At 48.5% G+C, this 22,738-nt stretch overlaps 1 protein-coding gene across 9 annotated transcripts in view; it reads right to left on the bottom strand.

Moving 5' to 3' along the window:
• srcin1b (SRC kinase signaling inhibitor 1b) overlaps positions 1 to 22,738 on the bottom strand; it is a 71,835-nt gene that overhangs the window by 31,657 nt on the left and 17,440 nt on the right. For 8 of the 9 annotated variants that reach the window (XM_070989951.1, XM_070989956.1, XM_070989950.1 and 5 more), the window contains exons 2-3: positions 10,861 to 11,171; positions 1,945 to 1,971 (exon numbers count right to left, since the gene is read on the bottom strand). In XM_070989951.1, the coding sequence (XP_070846052.1) occupies positions 1,945 to 1,971; positions 10,861 to 11,171 (338 nt within the window). Of the gene's footprint in view, positions 1 to 1,944; positions 1,972 to 8,216; positions 8,570 to 10,860; positions 11,172 to 22,738 lie in introns of those variants that run through there. The other variant, XM_070989959.1, reaches the window with a different exon arrangement.

Genomic DNA, 22,738 nt, shown 5'->3' with positions numbered 1-22,738 from the left:
CAAGGGCGACGGTGGAGCTGTGAGGTACAAATACACACAGTACTCCTGTGAGCAGGATCGGCTCATTGTTCGCTGACAGTAAGAAAAATGAAGAACTTCAACAGCTCGCACTGTAAAATATCTATAAAACATTTCGATTTCATTCATTTCAGCAGCTTCTCTGTTGTTCCGTCTGAGGAAATCCTTGGGCAGAGTTTTATTTGCTGGATCAGCAGCAGGTATGCAAAGAGCCGTCCACGGCTTCACCTCATTTTACGCCTTAGACGCTGTGAGCTGCAGTGAGCGCTTAGCTTAGCACAGAACGACCCCCCTCAGGGCGCACTGACGCGGGGGTCAGAAGGGTCCGTTCACACTGAGCTGAACTAATCGGCCTTTCGTTGCTCTTTCCAGTTTTGCATTAGCTTGAGAAGGAAAACACTGAGGTGAATTTCAGGTTGAATCACAAACATTTCCTTTCCTCTCATGCATTGTTCTGTAAACTCGTGTCTGTGTGTCAGCTATGACTTTAAGGGTCGACGCTTGAATTATGAAGACATGTGTGCGTCTCACTCAGAGTGCTAAAACAAAGACATTTCTGAAGACTTCAGCAGCAGCATGTCCGTCCACACGCAGTGTCTCACTTCGTCCATGAACCACTGAATGTCGGGACTGTTTCCCTCGAAGCCTCAGAAGACACTGGACACATGGCTGGACACCACTGACAGCAGGTTTCTGTCGTTTGGGTGAGCGGAGCCTTTAACATGTTCACTATACTCAGAGCACAAAGAACCAAACCTCTTCCAGTAACTGGGAGGATTTCGCTCGTCCTGTTAATAAACTGCATCCTCCTGTGAGTCACTGAGCAGCACTTCAGCACGTTCACACTTTCAGAGGAGCTGATGTCAAACACTCCATCCAAAGAAACAAACACTGGATTTATGTAATGAATCTGGTCCAGACTTGATGTGAACTCACTCTGTTATTCCTGTCTGCATCATCACTTCACATAATGGGAGTTAAGCTCCCAGTTTGGAAAACGTGAAGCCAGTTGGTGGCCGACAGCCGCAGCTCCAAACTGGCAGCACTGATGACCAGTAATGGCTCCATTTTCAGACTAACTTGTGCGTTTCACTGTTTACAGCTCAGCCGTGCCAGTGCTCGGTAAAAACTCTGCCTCTGACTGAAGACGAGGTTTCGTTTTGATGGTGGAATCCAACGTGGGCACACGTTCAGAGGCAGAGTGGTGCAGAAATCCTGGAGGCTAACCATGTGTTTGTATCAGCGTGGGCTTAAACTTGGCTCATGGTTTTCACTTCATGCCAACTAATCCCATCTCTCACATTCTCTGTCGCGAGGTAAAGTAAAGGGTGTGATACAGTACAGATTACATTAATGTCACCTTCTGAGAGAAGAGGCGCCGCTAACACACCTGGGACCTCAGACTCTCCTTCAGCTGGTCAGACAGTAAGACAGGTGTAACTGGCCTGAGCGCAGCCACACCTGTGAGCCAGGCACATGAAGGCAGCGTTACACAGACAGAGACGTTTGGGAGCGGGAGTGGGAATCTGAGCTCCAGCCGGCTGAGACTAGACCACACATCATCCTTCACACAGACGCCGGACGGGTCGGCCTCGTCCTGCAGGAAACCGGCCTGTTTTGTTTGATAACTCCAATGACCGTACCACGATTAGCGCCAATCACAAGCAAGTGGCAGCGCTGCTGTAAGGACGACTTAGCTCTGTGAGACTGGAGGGTTCCTTCCTGCCAGCCACAAATCAATCCATCCACAGCGAGCAGGAACAGAGTTAAACACCAAAGTGTGCGCCAACATGTGACCAACACTACACGCAATGGCGAGACGGCAAGCATGCACACAAAGACACAATGGACAGTTATCCTGTTAGAGACAAGCGCACATTGAGGGACAGATTTACGCTCAAACACAAACACAGTATTGGCACTGACCTTGAAGCTCCAGTAGTTTGGTTGTTGCTGGGGAAAGAAACAAAGAGCAAAGGAGACAGAAAGGAGACGGGGAGGACAGAAGAGGGAGAAGGATCCAGTGTGAGACATGTTCTCATGTGCTGTGCTGCAACACACAACAGGACAAAAGATCAGGCAGCCGGACGGACGGCTGGACAGAAGCGGAGCGAGAGGAAGCTCCGTCACTCACAAAGCGAGACCAATAAAGTCGGAGAGGTTTAATGGACGGTGTTTTAGTGCGGCTCCTGAACGCCTCGCTTAAAGTGACCACAGACTGAAGCAAAGCTCGAACAAACCGCTTGTTTTTCTGCACGTTGAGTAAATGATGGGCTAATTATTGTGATGATAGCCAGATTAACTCGCGTTGTCCTTCACTGCCATCATAATAGGACTTTAATTGCTTGTAATTGCTTCTCAGCAATTAATCAAATGTTTACAGTGACTTCACACACACTAATGATGTCGGCCCAGGCGGCTCCGAAACTCTCGTCCCGCTCTCTCGATGCAGAGTTGGCTGGCGTGGACCCAGGAGCAGGATTAAAGCAACGCACCGACACTGGATTAAGGAGCAGGGAGGAAGCCAACGTTCAGGTCAACGGCCGCCTGACTCTCAAGACACAGCGGCTGAAGATGCCCAATAATTAACACGTTCATCCGCTGAAACACGCAACGGGTTTGAGTACGTTGTCGACTCCACATGTTTGTGTACTTCTGCTCTGGGACTGTTTTTCTTGGTTCCATCTGACTGATTCCTTTCCCTCCACTCACCAATCAGAGCTGAGCAGAAACTCAATCTCAGCCATCTTTCTGCTCTAATTCCTCTGTTGCCAAGTGCCTCCAACATTCAGACAGTATTCTATATGCTTCTTATTGTCAGCAAATCCCATTAAAGTCCATCACTCACTCCTTCCCAGCTCTCGAGCCTCGAGCCCATCACCGGCTGCAAAAACATGAGCTTTTCCTCAAACAGCTGCCGACTGTAGTTTCCATCAAACGTTACTCAAACAGATAAACACTCTGAAAGTCAACGTCCTTTCTGAGCAACAGTGCTTTCAAATACACACATGACACAGAGTTTTATCATAAATATACTGGCAGCAGTATTTTTATAGTCTACATAATGTTCATATACACAGCTGATTTCTATTCTGCGCCACTGTTTGTCTTATCTTAGAGCATCTGTGGGGACTATTTTCAGCGGCGGATGAATCGTCATTTGCTGCTGCAGTGAGTGTTTGTGGCAGCAGGACGGGGGGTGTGTGTGTGTGTGCGCGTGTGTGCGTGTTCATGGTGATGAAGGCTCACTGATGTGTTTTTAATGAAGCTCTGCGGCTCAGAGGAAGAACATCTATCACACACATAACAGGAGATCAGGATCACTTCATTGTTGGTTCTGCTGTATCGTGGGAAAAGTTCATAATACGTCACAATAAGATGCTGACAAACAGGAGAACGTGCACGGAGCAGGAGGAGGAGGAGGAGGAGGAGGAGGAGGAGGAGGAGCAGCGCTGCTGGATGAGCTCCTCGTGCAGAGGAAACACCTTCACCGCTCAGACTTTGAGCAGAGCGAGTTTGCAGACATTTTTTCTCCGTTATGTCGTGACCTGCCTCAGCTCTGCTCCAGCGTTTTGAACAGAGTCATCAGCTGCATCCTGAAGCCCCTCTGACAGATTCATTGATTTCCGGAAACTATCAATTATGGACGATAAACTGGCTAAACGACAGGGGAGAGAATGATCAGTCAGACAGCACAGTGACCTTTAGGATCAGAGGGTCTTCTGTTCCAAGACGCCCTGCAAAGCCACATACCTCCCAGTTTGGTGTAGAAAACACTAACCTCAACCCCATCTGACACCTCTGGGACGAACTGGATCGTGACCTCCAGCCAGACTGCTGGTGATCACTGATGCTCTTGTGGCTGAATGGGAGCAGGTTCAACATGTCAATGAAAGTCGTCCCACAGGAGAGACACTGTGAGACCCTGGCAGCTGATGTCCACATACTTTTGACAACCTAGACTCTGCTGAACTTTCAGGTTTTGGTTACGACCGGCATGAATGGAGGCCGTCTGAGTAAAAGCCTAAAACACTTCAACTATTTCCTAAACAACTTCAGCTGCTCTGAAAATGCATCTAAACATGAGGTCTGAGCATTCCTCAGTTCAGAGTCTCTGAAAGTCCTGACACCAGAGAGGAAGGTAGAAAAGAGACAGAATGGACGGCTGTCCTCCAGGAGAGAGGACATTGGGCTTGTTTTAGACTCTACAGCGACTCTGTTTTCAGGTATTTAGCTTCGTTTCTTCTGTCGAGGAGGCTGTTTTCACTCCAGTGTATCTGTTATTTAGCAGAACATCCTGTGAATGTTTAATGATCATTGTAAGATATTTCCCTGCTCTGCTCTGCTGAGCTAACTGTAGCCACAGAGCAGAGTTAAAGTCTGCAGCCATGCTAGCAGCACAGAGATGCGCACAGCCTTCCTCTGAGTAACATGCTAACATGCTCACAACGTCAAGCTGATGCTAAGCAAGTACAATGTTTACTGTCCTAGCCTAGCTTGTTAGCATGCTAATGTTAGCTAATATCCACCCAAATGCACACAAAGTACACCTGAGGCTAATGGGAATAAGCAAGCTGTTCAGTCATAAACTTACTGGAGAACTAAAATTTTGACCAAATGATGGCGCTAACTAAGAGGCAAAGAGACGAGCAAACCTCTGACAACTCGTCCTGCAGGGGCACCGACGTCTGTGCTAAACTTATGGCGATTCATCCAGTGCTTAGCCACACTGCTAGCTGCTAGCAGCTGTTCTCCAAAAGGGCAAACATTCAGATTCAGTCTCAGTCTTCTGTCCATGTTTGCGCAGTAAGAAGAGAGTGCACTATCGTACTGATGCTGTGGTTAAAGGTTCATGACCAGCAGACGTAAACACTCGTTACTGCATGTCAAATAATCACTTCATCATCTCGTTCAAGAGGCGCGAAGCTGAAACACAGAACCAGCCTGGTGTTTGTCACTAAAAACAGTCTGTATTGGTGAAGTTCAACAGCCATCAATTCATCACACAGACGGCTCAGAACGAGCTTCTGGACGAGGAGGGGATGATGGGAGCTGGCTGCTCTGACGGGATTTGTGACGTCCGCTTTGACTCGAGTGATTTCTGCATTTGAGACCAGCTGTGTCTGATCAGGGGTTCTGAATGTCGGTGAACTGAAATGATGTCATTAATATTTGGATCAATGCAGGCGTCTGTTGGAGGTTCAGTCAAACGCTGTACAGACCTCATCACAGCCAATAGGCTTTGAGCTGAGAGTCATGTCACATCCAGTGAAGCACCGTCGAGGGCTCATCGCTGAGGTTCGGACTGGAGGAGCATCACGGCTTCGTGTTTTGACAGCGACAGACTGCGTCATTAAAACGACTCTCATCACATCCACAGGGGATAATCCACCTCTGAACCTGCAAACAGAGAGGACGTCGGCTCTAACTGCTCCCAGCGTCATCACAGGCCAAACATCCTCAGATAACTGTCACAACAAACCATTTGCCCCAGTTTGAGGGAAAGTGAGCGCAGATTTGACGCTGCAGCTGCGTTAATGCAAACACTAAGTTCCACCTCTGAGTAACTTAAAAGCATCCAGAGCGCAGGTGTTAACGCAGTCTGAGCGTCTAAACTCCATCACATATGCTGCGAGAGCGCCTGAGAAAACCAGCTCCCTTAATAATTAAACTCAGGTGTAGGTGGAACTTAATTCATGTTTGAGCAGCTGTTCTGGGAGCTGCCTGCATCCCAAATATTTTCTCTGCTCTCGCCCGAAATCTCAGTTGCAACTTCTGAAAGCCGTCTCACTTTCTTCGTGATTACAGAGCGAGGAGCGGCTTTGGGAAGGAGACCATCAGGCCTGTGGGCTGCCGTGACCCAGATTCAGAGCTATGCGCTTTGCAGGCCTCTGAGTCCAGTGACCAAACCAGGACAAGCTGATCCCAGGCCACCAAACCTCCGTCAGCTGCAGTCAGACCAAACTAAACGATCAGGCTGAAACCTTTAAAGACAGATTCTGCCTCCACAGCAGACTCTCTGTCTCATGCTGTGCAGATCAGAGGCTGACAGATAAAACCACATCAGCTGATAACACAATAATAAAGTGTTTAAGTTGAATTGAATTGATTCAGATCATTGAAGGCTTCAAATCTGAGACCATTGTTTTTGAGAAGGGAAGGTTCACCACTTTGTGAACACATGACTGGATGAAGGAGATGAACACATGGACTCAGAGACGCTTCAGGAAGCACAGTTTGATTACTGATGATTGATTCTGGTTCAGACTTCCTGAATTTCTTTCACTGACAGAAAGAAAGGATCAATCTCAGAGGGTTTAAAGTTCAGAGAGGAAGATGAACCTTACAAACGCTGTCAGACAGTTTCTTCTCTGATAGTCACATGAGGCATGTGCCGCCATCTTGATGCCTTCTTCTCCTGTGTCTTATTCACAAAAGTGAACCATGAATATTTTATGGTTTGTGTAAATCTGCAGCAGACGTGGCCTCTGCCAGCCTCTCGTATGACGCTGCTGTGACTGAGGAGGAGGCCTTTGAACCATGTGACCGCTCAGAGCTGAAGATCAAACCCTGCTAACAGCCCACTTCTTCTCTGCTAACGTTGCCACATCTGTATTTGCTGCTCCAGCTGAAACATCTGAGACGCCTCTCCTGTTGGATCACGTCACTGCAGTCTCGTGCAGAAGTCTGAGGAGTAAACAGGAGCAAACTGAAGAGAGCCATCAGCTGCTCGTTAATTAATCAGAGGAAGCAAATGGCTCTTTGGGAACAGAGGAACCTTCACACGGCTCGTTCTGCAGGAGGTTCCTCTGGAGACAGAGACGAAGACACATAGAAGACGTTCATGGCACAGAGAAACTGACTGACTGTAGCTCATCTCTTACATTATTCCTGTCAGTGTTGTTTCACACGTGCAGCGTGCTGTAAAGTGCCTGATGGGCTGAGGACAGTCTCCCACCCTGGTGGACAATAAAGTTATCCCTCTTCTATTAAACGCTAACATTTTACAGCCCGTCTGTCTGCAGCTGGACTCCGTATGTTTGTGAGATTAATAAACAAACATCATCACCTCCAACGTCCACATTCTGTCAGCTTCTGACGTTCATCTCTCACGTGTTCAAGGATCATTTCAGAAGATTTAGAGCCAACAACCTCCAAACCTCCAGCTGACTTCATGCTGTCGACTTTGAAGCACTTCCATGTGGTGGCTTCATAATTACGAGCTGACACCTGGAAGCAGGCGTTAATGTTATCGCCGCTCTCGCAGGTGCTCGTCACCGTCACTGTGACAGAAGCTAATAGCTGATAATTGTCAAGTCAAGCACCCATTGTGTTATAATCCCTAACACATCTGAGCATCGGCTCGCCGCCATGCCGCGTAATCACCGCCCGCTTCGCTTGTTCGCCTTAAACCGGCGCGGCTAAAAATCTACCACCAAGTCACTCCGCAAATAATTTAATGCACCAACAAGCGGACATCTTTTGGAACATAAAACCTGTCTCATCCAACACAAACAGGCCCCCGACGCGCCGTGACTCAGTGATTACTGCTGCAATATTTCTCAATCACTTGAGCTCAAATCCCAAAGCGCTCGTACGCTCAGAGACAGAGACGGCAAAGACGGAGAAACAGCGAGAGAGGGACGAGCAGAGAGACAGGCGAGCCTGACCTGCATGCCAAGTAGCCATTTTTACCCCCCCCCCCACAGTCCGCCTTCCTTCCTCTCAGCCCAAACACACACACAGACACATGTGCACTCACTCGTACGCTAACACACACTTGTGTTTGTGCTTACAAACACACATTTTTCTTCTGCTGCGCACACGTTCACACACATCACTGCGGCAGCACAGACACACCTGGTTGACACCTGCCTGCACGGAGCGAATGGACCCTCCCCTCAAACACACACACACACACACACACTTCCTCACACTGAGGGCGAAGGAAGCAGGAGATGAGGTGTGTGCTCGCCAGGTCCGCCTGTCTTCACATCACTTGGACTACACACATACACACACGCATCCACATGCATTAAGAGGACACACACACACACACAGACACACACAGACACACACACACACACACACTGCTGTACTTCATCATCATCATCGTTTACGCAGCAGCAGAAGCGTCACAGTCGCCACAGAGGAGACATCTCAGCTGAGAAAGCAAGCGCGGGGTTAGAGAGAGTTACCGTTGCTACTTAAGGAGCAGGTCGGCCGCCTGGCGCATCCTCCCGCTCCGCACGCCTCCCTCTTCCTCCTCCCCCCTCTCCATTTTTTTCCACTGCGGCTCTGAGTCTTTCCCGCGCCCTGAGGATCCGCCACAGTCCCCCTCGCTGGTACCCGTAGTAGCGCCTAAGAGGCGGTTAGCGTCTCTTGCCGCCCCTCCTCCTCCTCCTGTCCTAACCTCTCTCTCTCTCTCTCTCTCCCGCTCCGTCTGTCAGTGTCTCTCGCCCCTCATCCCTGCTGACATGAACGATAAAAAACCCTCCCTCCTTCCTTCGCCGTCTCTCCTCTTGTCGCTCGTCCTCTCGGTACAGCGTGTGCCTCCTTCCGAAGCCCAGGCAGTGCCAACCATATGATATCACACAGTTGCCTTATATGGGAAACGGTGGGTTGCCATGACGACAGCAGACTCCACCTGTTTCTCCATCTCTTTCTCTCTCTGTCTCCGTCCACCTTTTTCATCAGGAGATGGACGGTGTGATTTGGGTAAACAGACACAGCACAGCAAAGAGCAAAGAGTGGGTAGAGAGGAAGGAGGAGCTGGACGGGTGAGGTGGAGGAAGACGGAGCAGACGGAGGCGTGATGGACAGAAGCTGATGGAGGTCTGAAGGGAATGGTAGAGGGAGCGCACCTACAGGAAGAGTTCTTATTGGCTTTCTTACTGAGGCTCAGAGGAGCCTGGTTAGCCTAGCTTAGCATAAAGACTGGAGGCGGGGGACACAGCTAGCATGGCTCTGTCCTGTGAGGAAATGCACCTTCTAAAAGGCACTAATTAGCATGTTCAGTCTTATTTCCAACATTAAATCTCAGTTCAAACAAACATGGAGGAGGCGTCTGCAACTCCACACCTGCATGAACATGACTGGATTTTAGTCAGCTGGTGGCCAACTGACGAACGCTCGAGCCAGTGTGAAGCACGAACGAAGCAGCTGAAGCCAATCGCACCATCAGACCTCTCCCTGAACTAACGGCAGACTCCCACTGTGCTGGCCAGACTTCATGCCAGCTTAACTCTTCCTGGTTATACAGATCAAACATGCAGACGTCATCTTCCTGTTCCTGCACACGCAGAAGAAAACGCCACAAAAAAGGAGGCAAAGTTATGACTGCAGCTACGCTCAGAGCCCAGAGTTTGTTAACGTCGGGGATGCAAAGCAAAGCCTGTGCTCAGGGACTGATCCTCCCAACATGCACTGCAGCCAGAGGCGGTACACAGAGGTAGACAGTGGAAGGATAAACAGCTGCTCATCAAGAAGTAGTTCCACATGAAACTTCTTTTCACATTTCTGCTGATGCACATCAAACACGCACCATCACAGGTGCTGGCTGGCAGCCTCCAGTCTTTATGCTAAGCTAGGCTAATCATCCATAATGAACACACCTGAAACGGTCTCAGTGTGGGAGAGGAAGCAAACGTTGACGTTCTCCTTTAAGCTGAGCAGAGAAGCGCTGACGCCGGCTGCTCTGTGCTGACCATCTGTCACAGGTATCAGGTCGGATTGATGGCGAAATGAAAGGCAGAACACGGCGAGCAAACAGAGGACAGACACGACGGAGCTTCACATTCTGACATTTTCTCAGTCTCACTTAAAACCTTTTTCACAACCTCTTGCTGAATCTTTCAGACAATAACCACTTAAAAAGGACCATCACTGACCCAGAGAGACGCTCATGAATGTGTGTGAAGCTGAGCGTCTGCGGCCCAGAGGCATCGCCACATAATGCGCCTGTGTGGGTTTCCCACTTATTATCTCCCAGGAAGAAAACGTTCACATGTGGGAGCAGAGAGCACTCAGAGAGCTCGCACCCCCCTTAGGTGGGACTTAGGTGCTCTGAGGACACAAAGGTGACAAGTCTTCGGTCTTTCTCAAGGCCTGTGAGCGACGGTACGACACAAACGTTTTGTCTACAGCAGAATCTCTACTTTTCCATTTGTTTGTGAAGCTTTAAGGTGGATTTTAAAGCCAGACGAGGGTAAACGAGCTTCAGACAGACGGACAGAAACCAGGTCTGCTGCTTGTGTTTACCTGTAACGCCCATGTTAAATGAAATAACAGATAAACATCAACGTTTATCAACGCGCAGACTTTTCCACTTCAGGCAAACCGAAGAACATTTTGCTGTATTTCAACCTGTTCTTCTAATTTCTACCTACATTTGCATAAAACAGATGGATAGAATGATCTCTTGTCAAACTCACAGAGCGGCAGCAGCAGCTCCTCACAGGTTAATCATGAGGCAGCACAGGTATCAGCCAGACTCTGAAGCTTCGCTCCCGTCTTACGTTTGTTTGGGCGTGACGGTGCAAACAGGAAGTTGTCTCCTGCAGGGTCACGTGGACGAGCTCAACCGCTCATTTCTGGTTTTCCAGTATGCCTGGTATGTTCTGTCATGTTCTCAGAGGACTGTCTGTCTCTGTGTCCCCTGACTATCTCACCACACATGACTGAGGGACATGCAGGATGTCTGCATGTCCACTGACCCTCAGGACGATTCCAGGAAGCAGCAGAATTGTCCAACCTTTGTCTATTTTTCTGGAGTCAGTGTCAGACATGTCGTTTATTCTACGCGGTCTTAAAAAGGGTTTTAGTGACATCAACACTACCTACCTGTCGTCCAGCGGGGGCGGAGCCCTGCGACATGCTGCCAGGGCTGTTGGAGTACTTGTTTTTCTGGAGGTCCATGAGGGCGTCTCGCTGGCGTTCGATGTCCGCCTTGTGGATGCTGTTCAAGGCCTCCAGGCTCTTGGCGGCCACAGAGTTGTGCCGGCGGTCCAGCGAGGACGACGTGAACCCCCCGTTGGTGTTGTCGGGGAACCGGCGGGCCCCGCGGCCGCCACCACGGGCGGCCAAGGTGTGGTAATCCCGCGGGAACTCAGCATCACCGGCAGAGATCATGGGACCCTTTCTCTTCTCTCGACCTAGAGAACAGAGAGTGAAGGAGTGATCAGCGAGACGACCACAAACGCTCCTGCTGATGGCGTCACATCCTGTGATGACATAATCAAACGATTACTGTCATCTGTTCTTGATCAGCCAACATGTCTGTAGGTTCAGACTAGGATTCAGATGAAGGCTTGAATGAGTGTTCATAGAGTCATCCAACGCTTCCACTGATCACAGGAAGTGTTTCACATTCAGGTGGAAAACTGTCTTTACGAGACTGATCATCTTCAACTCGATGACAACTGTCCACCGACTGAGGTCATGTGACCTGACTGAGAGCTCCTGGACAGCTTGAGGTGAGACTGTCTGGAAGCTGTTTTATTCACTTTTCATGAATGAATAAACAAAAACAAACATATATTCTTTTAAAGTGGAGATGCCACAGAACATGACAACATTACACACAAGCAGCAGCCACATCAGCACTGGACCACACTCCAGGAAGTAAAAACATCCAAAACAACACAACATTTAGGATCTGATGGAGGAGAAAACACCTTCAGCCATCAGCACACAGGCTTTAGAGCTGATTCCACTGTAAATACCCAGATATTTGAGCGTCCTTGAACGCACCTCTAAAGAGTGAAGATACCCTGTGTTTAGGCTCACAGGTTCCTTTGTCATATTGCAGTTATTCCTCTCGGCTCACTCGCTTCCATAACGAATGCGGCGGCGCTCACACCGCGTTTGTCCACAGGGGCCGCCAAAACCAACACACAATGAAAGCTGAATGCACCTTTAAAAAGAGTCACCTGCGACGAGCTGCTCACATCAGCACATTTCAACTCTGCAAGTTCATTTTCAGAGCGAAAGAAATGCCTGAAAGGTGCAAAGTCGACCAACAATCAGCAACGAAGTAAAGCCTGAGTGGTTTCTGGTCGACAGGCCAAAGCACGAACCAGCAGACGGCTGACGGGCTTCAAATTGCTCATCACGCTGACTTTAGGTTGGAGGTTAGAGTCAATATCACAGCGCTAACTGCAGTGAGTAAACACACCGTTGTGAACAGTTCAGACCCTGAGGCGAGTCCAGCGAGCCGCAGAGTTACTGTGAGGACTAACGACGCTGCAGCACCCACAGGCCTGCACTGACTGTCCTTCAGCAGCCTGCTCACTATTCATGTCTGGAAGAAACACAGTTCTGTTTCTCCCTCAGCCCAACACACAGTGCTACTGTCACACACACACACACACACACACACACACACACACACACACACACACACACACACACACACACACACACACACACACACACACACACACACACACACACACACAGAACAACGAGAAAACACAAACACACCTCTAGCAATAGCGAGCCCTTGTGGAAACAGCTGCAGCATCTGTCTATTCCAACAACTGCAACTGTCCTGGGACGCCCGAGGCCAGAAAGACTGTCGCACAGCAGCGTCTCTGCTATTATATGACAGCACAACTGTCTCACACTTGTGTCAGACTCAGTCAAGGAGAAGGGACATAAATGGAAATGAGGTCTTGGAGCATGGGGACAGATTTACTGCCCTCTTGTGACCAAAGGTATGTAAAGCACTGCTGACTTGGTAAAGATCTGTTACAGTGAAGGTCTTTAAGTGACAGTGAAGACATTTAGCTTCCTCAAGAGGCTTCACTGTGTACTTCTACACACTATGAAGGACAGAAAACAGCACTCACTGTCCGTGATGCTATAGTGTGGACCTAGGGAGGTTAAGACATTAAAATCTGACCTGTCTGAATCTCAAACATGTGCTGCTGTCGGTCATGTTTCCAGCTGTGAGAGACAGATTTTCACATGTCCTTTAAGATGGACATTTTCACTCATTCCTGAGACACCGGTCGTCCAGGGATTCAGCCCAACGACCGCAGTGTGTGCAGCAAACATCCGAGCTGGTCCACACATTAGTCTTCCAATAGGAGCACAGAGGCATGCCGGTGTGTCTCCATGGCAGGAAGGAAAAGAGTTATAAAACAGAGAGAGACAGAGGGAACATCCAGACAAGAGCTTGTCACTTTAATTTATGTGAAGCCTTGCATGTGTGTCTGTGTGTGGGTGTGTGTGTGTGGGGGGGGGGTACGTGGGACAAAGAGGAGCTATATTTCACCATGAGAAGCTCTGCTGGTCATCTGCTGGAATACCTGCAGGAAATCACTGCCGCCGTTGTGCAGAACAGCTGTGTTACAGTGTGGACGCACAGCAGCGTCCTACATGTCCACCAGAGACATACATGTAACCACTGCTGGCAGCTGCCCAGTACAACCAGTGCTGGCTCACACAGACATTTGTTTTGTTTGTCTTCATGAATACATTTTGAAATATTACTTCATGTACTTCATGTACTTCATGTACTGCATGTCTTCAGTGTGACTGATTTTCCTTTATGACACGGTTTAGATCGAGATGATGACTATGAATTATTCCTCGCGGCGCCTCGCCCTCATTAATATTACAGCCTCTCTTATGTATTTCTTTCATCTTTTATTGATGATCATTTCTAATGTAATGTTGTTCTGCTAACTGAGACAATTATCTGAGTAAAGCAAACTTTCTATTATTGGAAACTTCATCCCTTCATGTATGTTTAATCATGTGTTCACACCAAATGAAAGACTTCACATCACGCTTCCTCTGCATCTAATCAGCCGTAACTCACTGGAAATGCACCGACTCAACATCAATTAGTCTCCACTTTACCTGTAATTAGCACCGAATTACAAAACTCTTTCCAGGAAACTTTCTAGGAATTACTATCAGGACCCGATGGACCCGTAAAACAAGAGCTGCATTTCATTAGCTGTTCCATCTCCCCTCAGCCATCGTGCTACGCAGGGAGAGCAGAGGGGTCGTGGACTTCAGTGCAATGGCTTTCTGACGTCACGGTAACAGGGGATTCAAACATTTCCACGTTCACTCTGACTCTCTGGACGCTGTCGCACACACTTTTCCTGTTTGTCTAAATGCTGTAAATTGCAGCAGAGAGGAGGAGGAGCTGCAGCCACAGCGGCTGATCTGGGATTCCCTCAAGGGCGAAGGACAATAGGAACGTCGGGCGACCGATGACCCGCAGCTGCTACCTGTCTCAGGTGTTTCTGTGTAAAGATGCTGTTGTTTCCTATCAAAGCTTCAGTGATTGATTGTGTGAACAAAGTGCTGCTTCCTTCCATTGATCACGTGTTTACATGGTTGATTTTTCCTCTCAAGCGTAACAGCCGCACGTCGACATTTTCCCCATCAGCGTTAGTTTCACTTGTGTTTCTGTTGAATTTATTCTGCTTCCTCTAACAAACTCTGTGCTCTCAGCTGGAAACGCCTCCTGCACAGAGACCAGGCAGCACACGTGACTTAAATCGTGACATTAAACTCCTCTGTGTGTGAAACCAGCCCCAGCTCAGTTTCTTCTTCACTCCACCATGTCATTACTGCTCGTGGTGGTGGTTAATGGGCCTCCACCTCCTCCCAGCTTGCTCCTGGCTGTGACTGTGGCCCTGCTAACGGCTAACGGCTAACAGTGCTGCCTGTCCAGCTGATGAATTCCCCTTTAATTATCTTACTCTGCTCACATTATTGAATCTTTCACTGTGATTTCGCCATCGGGGAGACATCATATTTCAGCTTCGCTCACTCGAGGAACGCTGTACATTTTACACACCAACGCCGCAAACGTGTGTGTAAGCCCACGAGGAACAACATTAGCAGACTTGTGAGGACGATCGTGTGACTACATGCAGATGTTTTCACCGAATACACAGAGGTAAAATCAATAGATGAGTGGAACAAAATGTGTGTCCCTCGCTCTTTCACACACACACGCACACACACACACACACACTGGCCTATCCACATGATCCATTATTCTGTGTTCATTACAGTTGAAGGGAGACTAAAAACCAAGTGAGTGATTGTCATTGTGCCACTGAAACCATATTTCAGCTGTCTGGGACGCATTCCAAAACGCTGCTCAAGGCCACGTCCAAACATTTCTCATTACAAGACTGGAAGAGAGTGTGTGTGTGTGTGTGTGTGTGTGTGTGTGTGTGTGTGTGTGTGTGTGTGTGTGTGTGTGTGTGTGTGTGTGTGTGTGTGTGTGTGTGTGTGTGTGTGTGTGTGCGCAGTACAACCTTGGCCACTGATGGCCAGGGTCTGACAGAAGCCATTTGTTAGTTTTATGGTTTCATTGGACTGAGGTCCAATCATTTGTTCTCGTGTGTGCTTCACTCAAACTTACTTGACGTTAGTTTGATTTGGAAGCTGTGTGTGCTGTTGCCTGCTGATGGCTGCGTACGCGGCACATGTATGACACGGTGACGTACACGCTGTCCTGTCTGTAGAGGCACTTGGATTAATCAGGAGGTGGAAGCTGGCGTTTGCTGCAGACAGTCACATGCTCACTGCATTTACAGCTGAGACTATTCATTAATTAATTCATCACTCAACCCACTACTTTTTCATTTATGAAGCGAAAAATGTCAAACTTGCTGGTTACGGCTGCTCCAGCGCGAGGACTTGATTCAGTTTGTAAATCACACAATAAACCGACGTCACGCTGGATGCTGCGTGCCTCTGGCGGGACGATGGACGTTTTATAGACTAAATTAATTATCGGTCGATAAAACCCTCGTTACAGTCACTGATGGTGAAAATAATTGCTCACTGCAGCCAAACTGTGTTCGACAGACATCACGAGAGTTAGCAGCCCATCAGAGCAGTATTTTAAAGACCCAGTATGGTTCAGCTGTAGTGACCTTTGACCCACACTAAGACAAACTGACGTCTGCAGACACAGAGAACGAGAGGCTAAACAGGAGCTAAGCTAATGTAGCTTACTGGCTGTGCTGCACATTGCATTTTTATTGAACCTCCTCTGTCAGATTATAAGACACTCAACAAAAGACAAAGGTCTGCAGGCCTGTCCAGGTTGACGGACGGGCAGAACAAACCGACTTTACTGTCCTGTTAGCAACGAGCTTCCGCACAGCGCTGCGTAAATACGAAGAAGCTTAGAAAGCTACTGTGACTGACCAGCTTTAGCTTTTCTCAGCTAACCAGCATGTTAGCTATTAGCTTGCTAGCTACAGCTGTTCACTAACAAGCCCTGCGAGCAAAGTACTCAGTCCCACGTCAGTCACATTCAGGGAAGAAGCACCAGTTTAAAGGTGATCGACTGACATGTCGTCCAGTACTCATCAATGCTCTTGTATTGATCAGCTGCAGCTTTCAGTTTAACGCCGTTCATTTATTTCTGAAAAGCATTTTTCCTGTGACGTCCTCCCTGGACCACCTGTCCCCCGTGTCTCTTCGCCCTCCTTCCACCGCCTCATTCATTTATTCATGTATTCATTTTTTCATAATCTCAATCACATCCTAAGACGCAGCCGGCGGCGTCCTTCCACCAGCAGCAGCTGACTTCACTTCCACCTCCGTCTTTCTGTCTCCGTCTCCGTCAGAAAGTCTCTGTTCACCAGAGATCATTAATTACGAAGGGAGGCAGGAATGAGTGGGAAAAAAAAAAAAAAACGGTGCTCCTCCATCCACAAATTATAATATCCAGCTCTCCAGGGCACTTTAAATTAAAATAAAACCCAAACAAGATCTGAAAGCTAACGCCGAGCGGCTATATTTGGAACAAGCTCTGCCTTCGCTGAATACAAAATTTCTGCAAACTGTTGCCGGCAGGGAGGCGTTCAGGATCACAGCGAGCGGCGTGCAGCTACGCTTATAAAGAGGTGGTGTCCGCCTCACATGTCCCAGCCTGTCAGGCGTATTAAGAGCAGTGCGCCCTCCCGTCAGGTCACATGTATGTTAACCTCTCCTTCATTTAACAGCGTTACTCAGACCTGAACCACTCTCAGTCCTTGAGCACAGATTCATAATTACAGCAGTTCTTTGTAGTAAAAGCAGTAGTCCTCCTGCTGTGGAGGACAAAATGTGTAACGAGTTGTACTCTGCTTTAACAACGTTAGGATGGAGAAGCCGCCACCTCTTCCTCTGACCTGCAGTTCAATCTGAGAGTGCTTCATGATTCATTTACAGCCTGAAGATTGATAAAAAAGTTATGGGCTGGAGAGACTTAAAATATCTGAAACATCTCTAGACATGGGCGTCGAGACAGAGCAGACAGCAAATTAGCAAAACACACGGCTGAGTCCGGTCCAGCTCCAGAGCTCGACCTCTGGACATCTTCAGCCTGCAGCCGACCCTGGACATGCTGTCTGTGTACAGCTTCAGAGGGACAAGAGGGCGAGGGACAGAAGGACAGGAGGGAAAGGGACAGAGGGACAAGAAGGCTGGAGAAGACAGAGCAGGGCCGACGTCCCTGAAGGGGTCATGTGTACCACGGGGTAAAGCACTGCAGAGCTACATCTCCCAATTATTTTCACTGTTGATCAAGATTCACATCATCTTATTGATCGGCTGATTGATCATTTGATCTATAAAACAGTGAATAATGTCCATCGTTCCTAAAGCTCAAAGCTAGGTGGTTAAACAGCTTGTTTTGACTGTATAAGACGTCAAAGCCGGAAGACATTCAGCCAACGAAATTGATTAATTGATTATTAGTGTCGTTGCATATTAGTTTTACAGAGCCGCTGAGAGCAAACACATTAACAAACACTGAGGAGAAGAAAGACGAGCTAAAAGTCAGACAGGTGCCCTCTGACCACCCTCTGCTGGACGGCCTGTCAGACGAAACCAGCCATCAGCTGATCAGAGCTGACAGCGAGCTGGGTTTAACTGGTCATTACTGCTTTTTACTGGGAAACTCTGTTGAAGTCTGACGCGTTCGAGTCTCTCCGGTCATAAAGAGTTTGATGTGAAAATATTCTGCTGCTTCTCTGATGTTCGCCCTCTCTCTCTCTCCCCTGATTCAGTGAATTAAGAGCTCATTTCAACTAAACCACAGCTGGTGGTTACTGCTGGAGCAGTGGAGGACGAAGCAGGACGGTTTGCTGAGTGTTGTTTTGTTTCTGTCAGCGTGGATGAAGTTTGCTTCATAATGATTAAATCACTGCTTCTGTGAATGGAGTCTGGCTCTGGACAGAGCGATGTGACAGCAGGTTACGGATCTCACTCTTTAACAGAAAGGTCCACCTCTGCGTGGACCCTTTCCATAATGTCCAATGACGTCTGGCTTTGAGTGGACGTGCACAGACACACTGAGGGACTGTACTGCAGCTCATTTCATGGCTACTGGCTGCAGAGCTGTCACTGAACACTGGACCCGCTGTCCCTATTAGTCAAAACAAGGGAAACAGGGTCCATAAACACAGATAACACTGGACCAATGTGTCCCATTTGTGGGGGACGCTGACCTCCTCCAGGACACTGATGCAGTCCAGTGTCCTCGGCTCAAAATCAGCCTGTTAGTCCATCGATGGCATTAGGCCATCAAAAGCCAGATGAACCGAGACTGACGTCCCAAGTTCAGAGTCTTTAAAACACTACCACACCCTCAGTGTGTGTGTGTGTGTGTGTGTGTGTGTGTGTGTGTGTGTGTGTGTGTGTGTGTGTGTGTGTTTGTGTGAGAGAGAGAGCTCCAGATAAACATCGCTGCACCATGGAAACTTAATGTCCTCTCCTCTGCTGGGAAAGCATGCTCAGTCCATCTCTCTGCCCTCTCCTCACACCTCTCACACCCCCCCCCCCACCCCCCCACCCCTCACCCCCCACCCCCCACCCACAAAGCATAGTGTGTATAAGAGCCACGACATCTTACTGTGTCACACCAAATGAATTTCTACAGAGCTCTAATTTGGAGGAAACGCTCATCTTACCCACGGTGAGGAAGGTGCCTGAAGCCGTCACACGCAGCACCAGCGTGAATCACAGGGGAGTGATGGAGATGACAGGAAGCTGTGAAAGCACGCCTGAATGTTTTAGCAAGAAATGTCCTCCGGGAGTCGACGAGGACTCATACATGTACGAGAAAACAGTGAAATAACCTTCATCACAACACCGAGGTTTGATCGTGTTTCCCACCTCCTCTGTCACATCAACGAACCCTGAGTGAACCACAGTGTTTTCAGCGTTTTAAGGTTTCTAATCTTTAAAGGCTGCTAACAACAACAAAGCCAGCGTAAAGCTGGAGAGTGTGAAGGAGGGAGAACAGAGACGCTAACACTCAGACGCTAACAGCGTAGCTACACGAGAACAAGAGGAAACAACAGACTGCAGCCTCACATCACATCATTCAACTCAACACTGAAGTTAAGGAGCATCCGTCAGCTACGCTGGCTCGTCCTTCAGGGGGCCAACCCCAGCTGACGTCAGCTGAGGGGCGGGAACACCTGCACAGGCTGCCAGTCAATCACAGGCTGGCAACCAATCACAATCACACCTCCAAAGCCCTGTTTGAGCTGCAGCTCGTAGACATTAACTGCATGAAAATGAAAAGCAAGTAAAGCAAAAGAGCACGACTGAACCAAGCAGCAACCTCCAGGGCTGCAGTTCCTCAAGTGACCACTAGAGGCTGGCCCCCAAAAGCAAGTCAATTCCCATGGACCCCCACATTAAAAGTTAAAGCTTTGAATAAACATGTTTACAGCCTGGTACAGAGTACAGGAGGTGGATTTTATAGACAACACGCCTGTTTAAATCATATTTAGCTTGAAGCTACATGGCTGCTCTGAGTGACAGCTAGCTGCTAGGTTTCAGACAGCAGGCTAATTTGCTAATTAGCATTGAATACAAAGCATGAACAGTGTTCTGGAGACCTGTGGTGTTGAGCTAAGATAAACAAGCCTTCACAGACGTCCTCTCGCACACAGGAGGTTTACTTTTCTTCTTCTGTGGATTTTCTAAAGCCAAACCTCTCCTCGAGGGTCAGAATCAAGCTGCAGCTTCGTCTTCTTCATTTGTCCCTTTCAGCTGGGCTGCTGGTCATTAGCCTGTCTTATCAACGGCCTGTCCAGTGAAGACGAGGACAGTCCATCAGTGTTTGCTCATGGCAGTTTGGCCTCTGACCGCCAGCTGCTGTCACACATCGTTATCACGCTGCATCGAGTCGTTTGAGTCCTCACAGAAAACAGAGTTATTAGTTAAAGCTCGTATCTGCAGATGTGTTGATGCTGAGTGTTTATGCTGAACTGAAGGATGAAGAGTTCCTTCATGTCTTCTTCAGCTCAGTAAAGTCTTTAAAAGCCTCTTGGATCAGCTGAAAAAGCTTCGTCATTAAGCTGAAAACAGCCTGTTTCTCTGAGCTCAGCAGACTTTTTGGAGATACGTGGTTCTCACAGGACGGCTGCGCTGCACACATGTGATGATCTTATAGAATATGAAGCATTGATGAAGATTAAAGCACCAACAGGATATAAAGGAGCTCAATGAGCTGAAACATCTACAGCAGGAATGTGAATCCACAAACAGCAGGTAGAAAAACACACTTTACTGCGACAGGAGTACTCTTACTGTGAGTACTGTGAGTAAATTTAGCTGACAGGACTAGGATTTACTGTGGTACGGTTTGGAATGCAGGACTTTTACTTGAGGTATTAGTACACTTCCCGGAGTGAAGGATGTGAATACTTCTACCTCTGACAGGACTGATGAAATGAGGAACGAGGGCCTAAAGAAAGGTAGATTTAAGCCCACGTGATGCGCTCATGTGACATCTATCCGCCACTGATGCTGTTTCACGGTCAGTAAACACTGACATTTATCTCTGTATCAACATCAGCCTTTATTGTATTACCACACGTTCTTCTGGACGTCCTCTCTGAGCCTCGGCGGCCGCCAGGAGGCTCATCACGCTGAGAGCAAACCAGCAGCGCTGCAACTGGATCTTCAATCTGATGATCCGTCTTCAAAGAGAATAATAATGTAGGACAGTCTGGAAGAAAAGACAGGTCTTTGTGATGAGAGGAGGGGACGGCTGAGACTAAACCTTCCTTCACTTTTCCCTCCTCTGGTCCTCTGACAGCCTCGTCCTGGATCCATACTGCATGTCCTGTGAGCTTCAGCCTCACCTGCTGCTTTAAAAACCTGAACACTCACATCAGCTCATCCTGGTCCAACATCAAGCTCCGGGACGCTCACTGCATCAATCTGCCAACAGCCGGGATGCGGTTCATCCCCGGTGCCATTAAAGTGGGATGAGAGGCTGCATGATTACAGCGTTAGATGTGCGGGGGGGGCGAGGTTATCAAGCAGCAGCATGATTGAATCCAGCCCCTGAAGACCTGACAGCGAACACACAAGCCTCTTTTTCCAGTTCCACCACTGAATCAGCAACACTCAGGCCCGCCCTCCTCGCACCTTGCAGCCAATGACGGGACAAAACCTGGTCTGAGGCCAGGCATCAATTCCAACTCAGAGAGGAAGTTCTGGTAATTAGAAAGTGATATTTTTGGCTTGTCTGCGCCCAGGACACGTCCTGAAGGTGAGTAATCGGTCTCATTGAGTGAACAGTGGGACGGGATGAGTCAGGATGGAGATCTATTAGCGGACAGTAATCAGCGTGTCACACTGGGCTCTGGGAGGCGGCCAGCTGGATGACTGCTGCTCCTGCTTTGTGCTGCGTCACAAAGCAAACAAACACCGCTGAATGTGCTGAACTGTAAACATCTGCAGCCAATCAAAGCGGCTGAACATCCTGCCGTTCTGTCTCCTCTTCTGTTGGAAAGCATCATCTCGTCTGTTCGACTGTCACTCGTCTCAAACGGTGGAAAGCTCGCTTGAAAGAAAACTCTTCACTATTAAAATATGCAACGCAAAACATTTGCGCCGCAACTAGGGCAGCTGTGACTCTTTGAAATCTGACGCGCATGATTCATTTATCACATAAATACTGGGACACAACTCCAGCATCTCTGTGTAGAAATATAAATGAGGGAGCCAAATTACTGCTGCGACGAAGATGAGACAAAGTCTAACGATTGTTTTAAGTACTCAGGTGGAGAGGTCCTTCAGGGGCTCTGTTCAGACGTGAAAGTCCTCTTCTGATTGGATCCACACAGTCAGACGCTTAGTGACTGATGTCACCTGGTGTGTATGTGCACTCATTCTCTATCATCAACTCAATCTCACAAACGTGTCTACTCAGCGATCAGCTGATCAGCTGAGTCTTTGCCATGTGACCACCAAACATCCTCATTTTGCTGCTTGCTGTCTTGTCCTCCAGACTCCACCAACAGCATTTTGTCTTCCTGATTTGGTCCCAGATTTTGCTGATTTGGTCAGTTTTCCTTCCTTTGTGCTTCTATCATGAGTTAGAGGGGTTTGCAGTGAAAAGGCATCTTCTTTGTTTGTTCTGTCTTTACTGTTGATGTATGAATCAGAGTCTGCACAGCATTTTATTTTGAAAATCTACTGGATTCTCTACACTGTTGCGGTGTCTGACTTCCTGTCTTTGCTCGATCTGCTCTGTGCAGCTCGACGCATCCATCGAAACCCGACTGGGCGAGTATTCTCCGCAGAGCGGCGCGTCTGAAACACGGCCAGAACACACCCAGTGGAACCGCACGCACTGTCTGCGATGGCGGCGATCAGCTCTGTCGGACGCATCGCTGATTGAACGCACCCTTTGAAGTTCAGGCCTAAGACGATGTTC

Source organism: Chaetodon trifascialis, chromosome 21 (assembly GCF_039877785.1).
Source record: "Chaetodon trifascialis isolate fChaTrf1 chromosome 21, fChaTrf1.hap1, whole genome shotgun sequence".
NCBI lineage: Eukaryota > Metazoa > Chordata > Actinopteri > Chaetodontiformes > Chaetodontidae > Chaetodon > Chaetodon trifascialis.
Note: the sequence above shows the minus strand (reverse complement) of the source record. Positions and strands in the feature narration are given on the sequence as shown.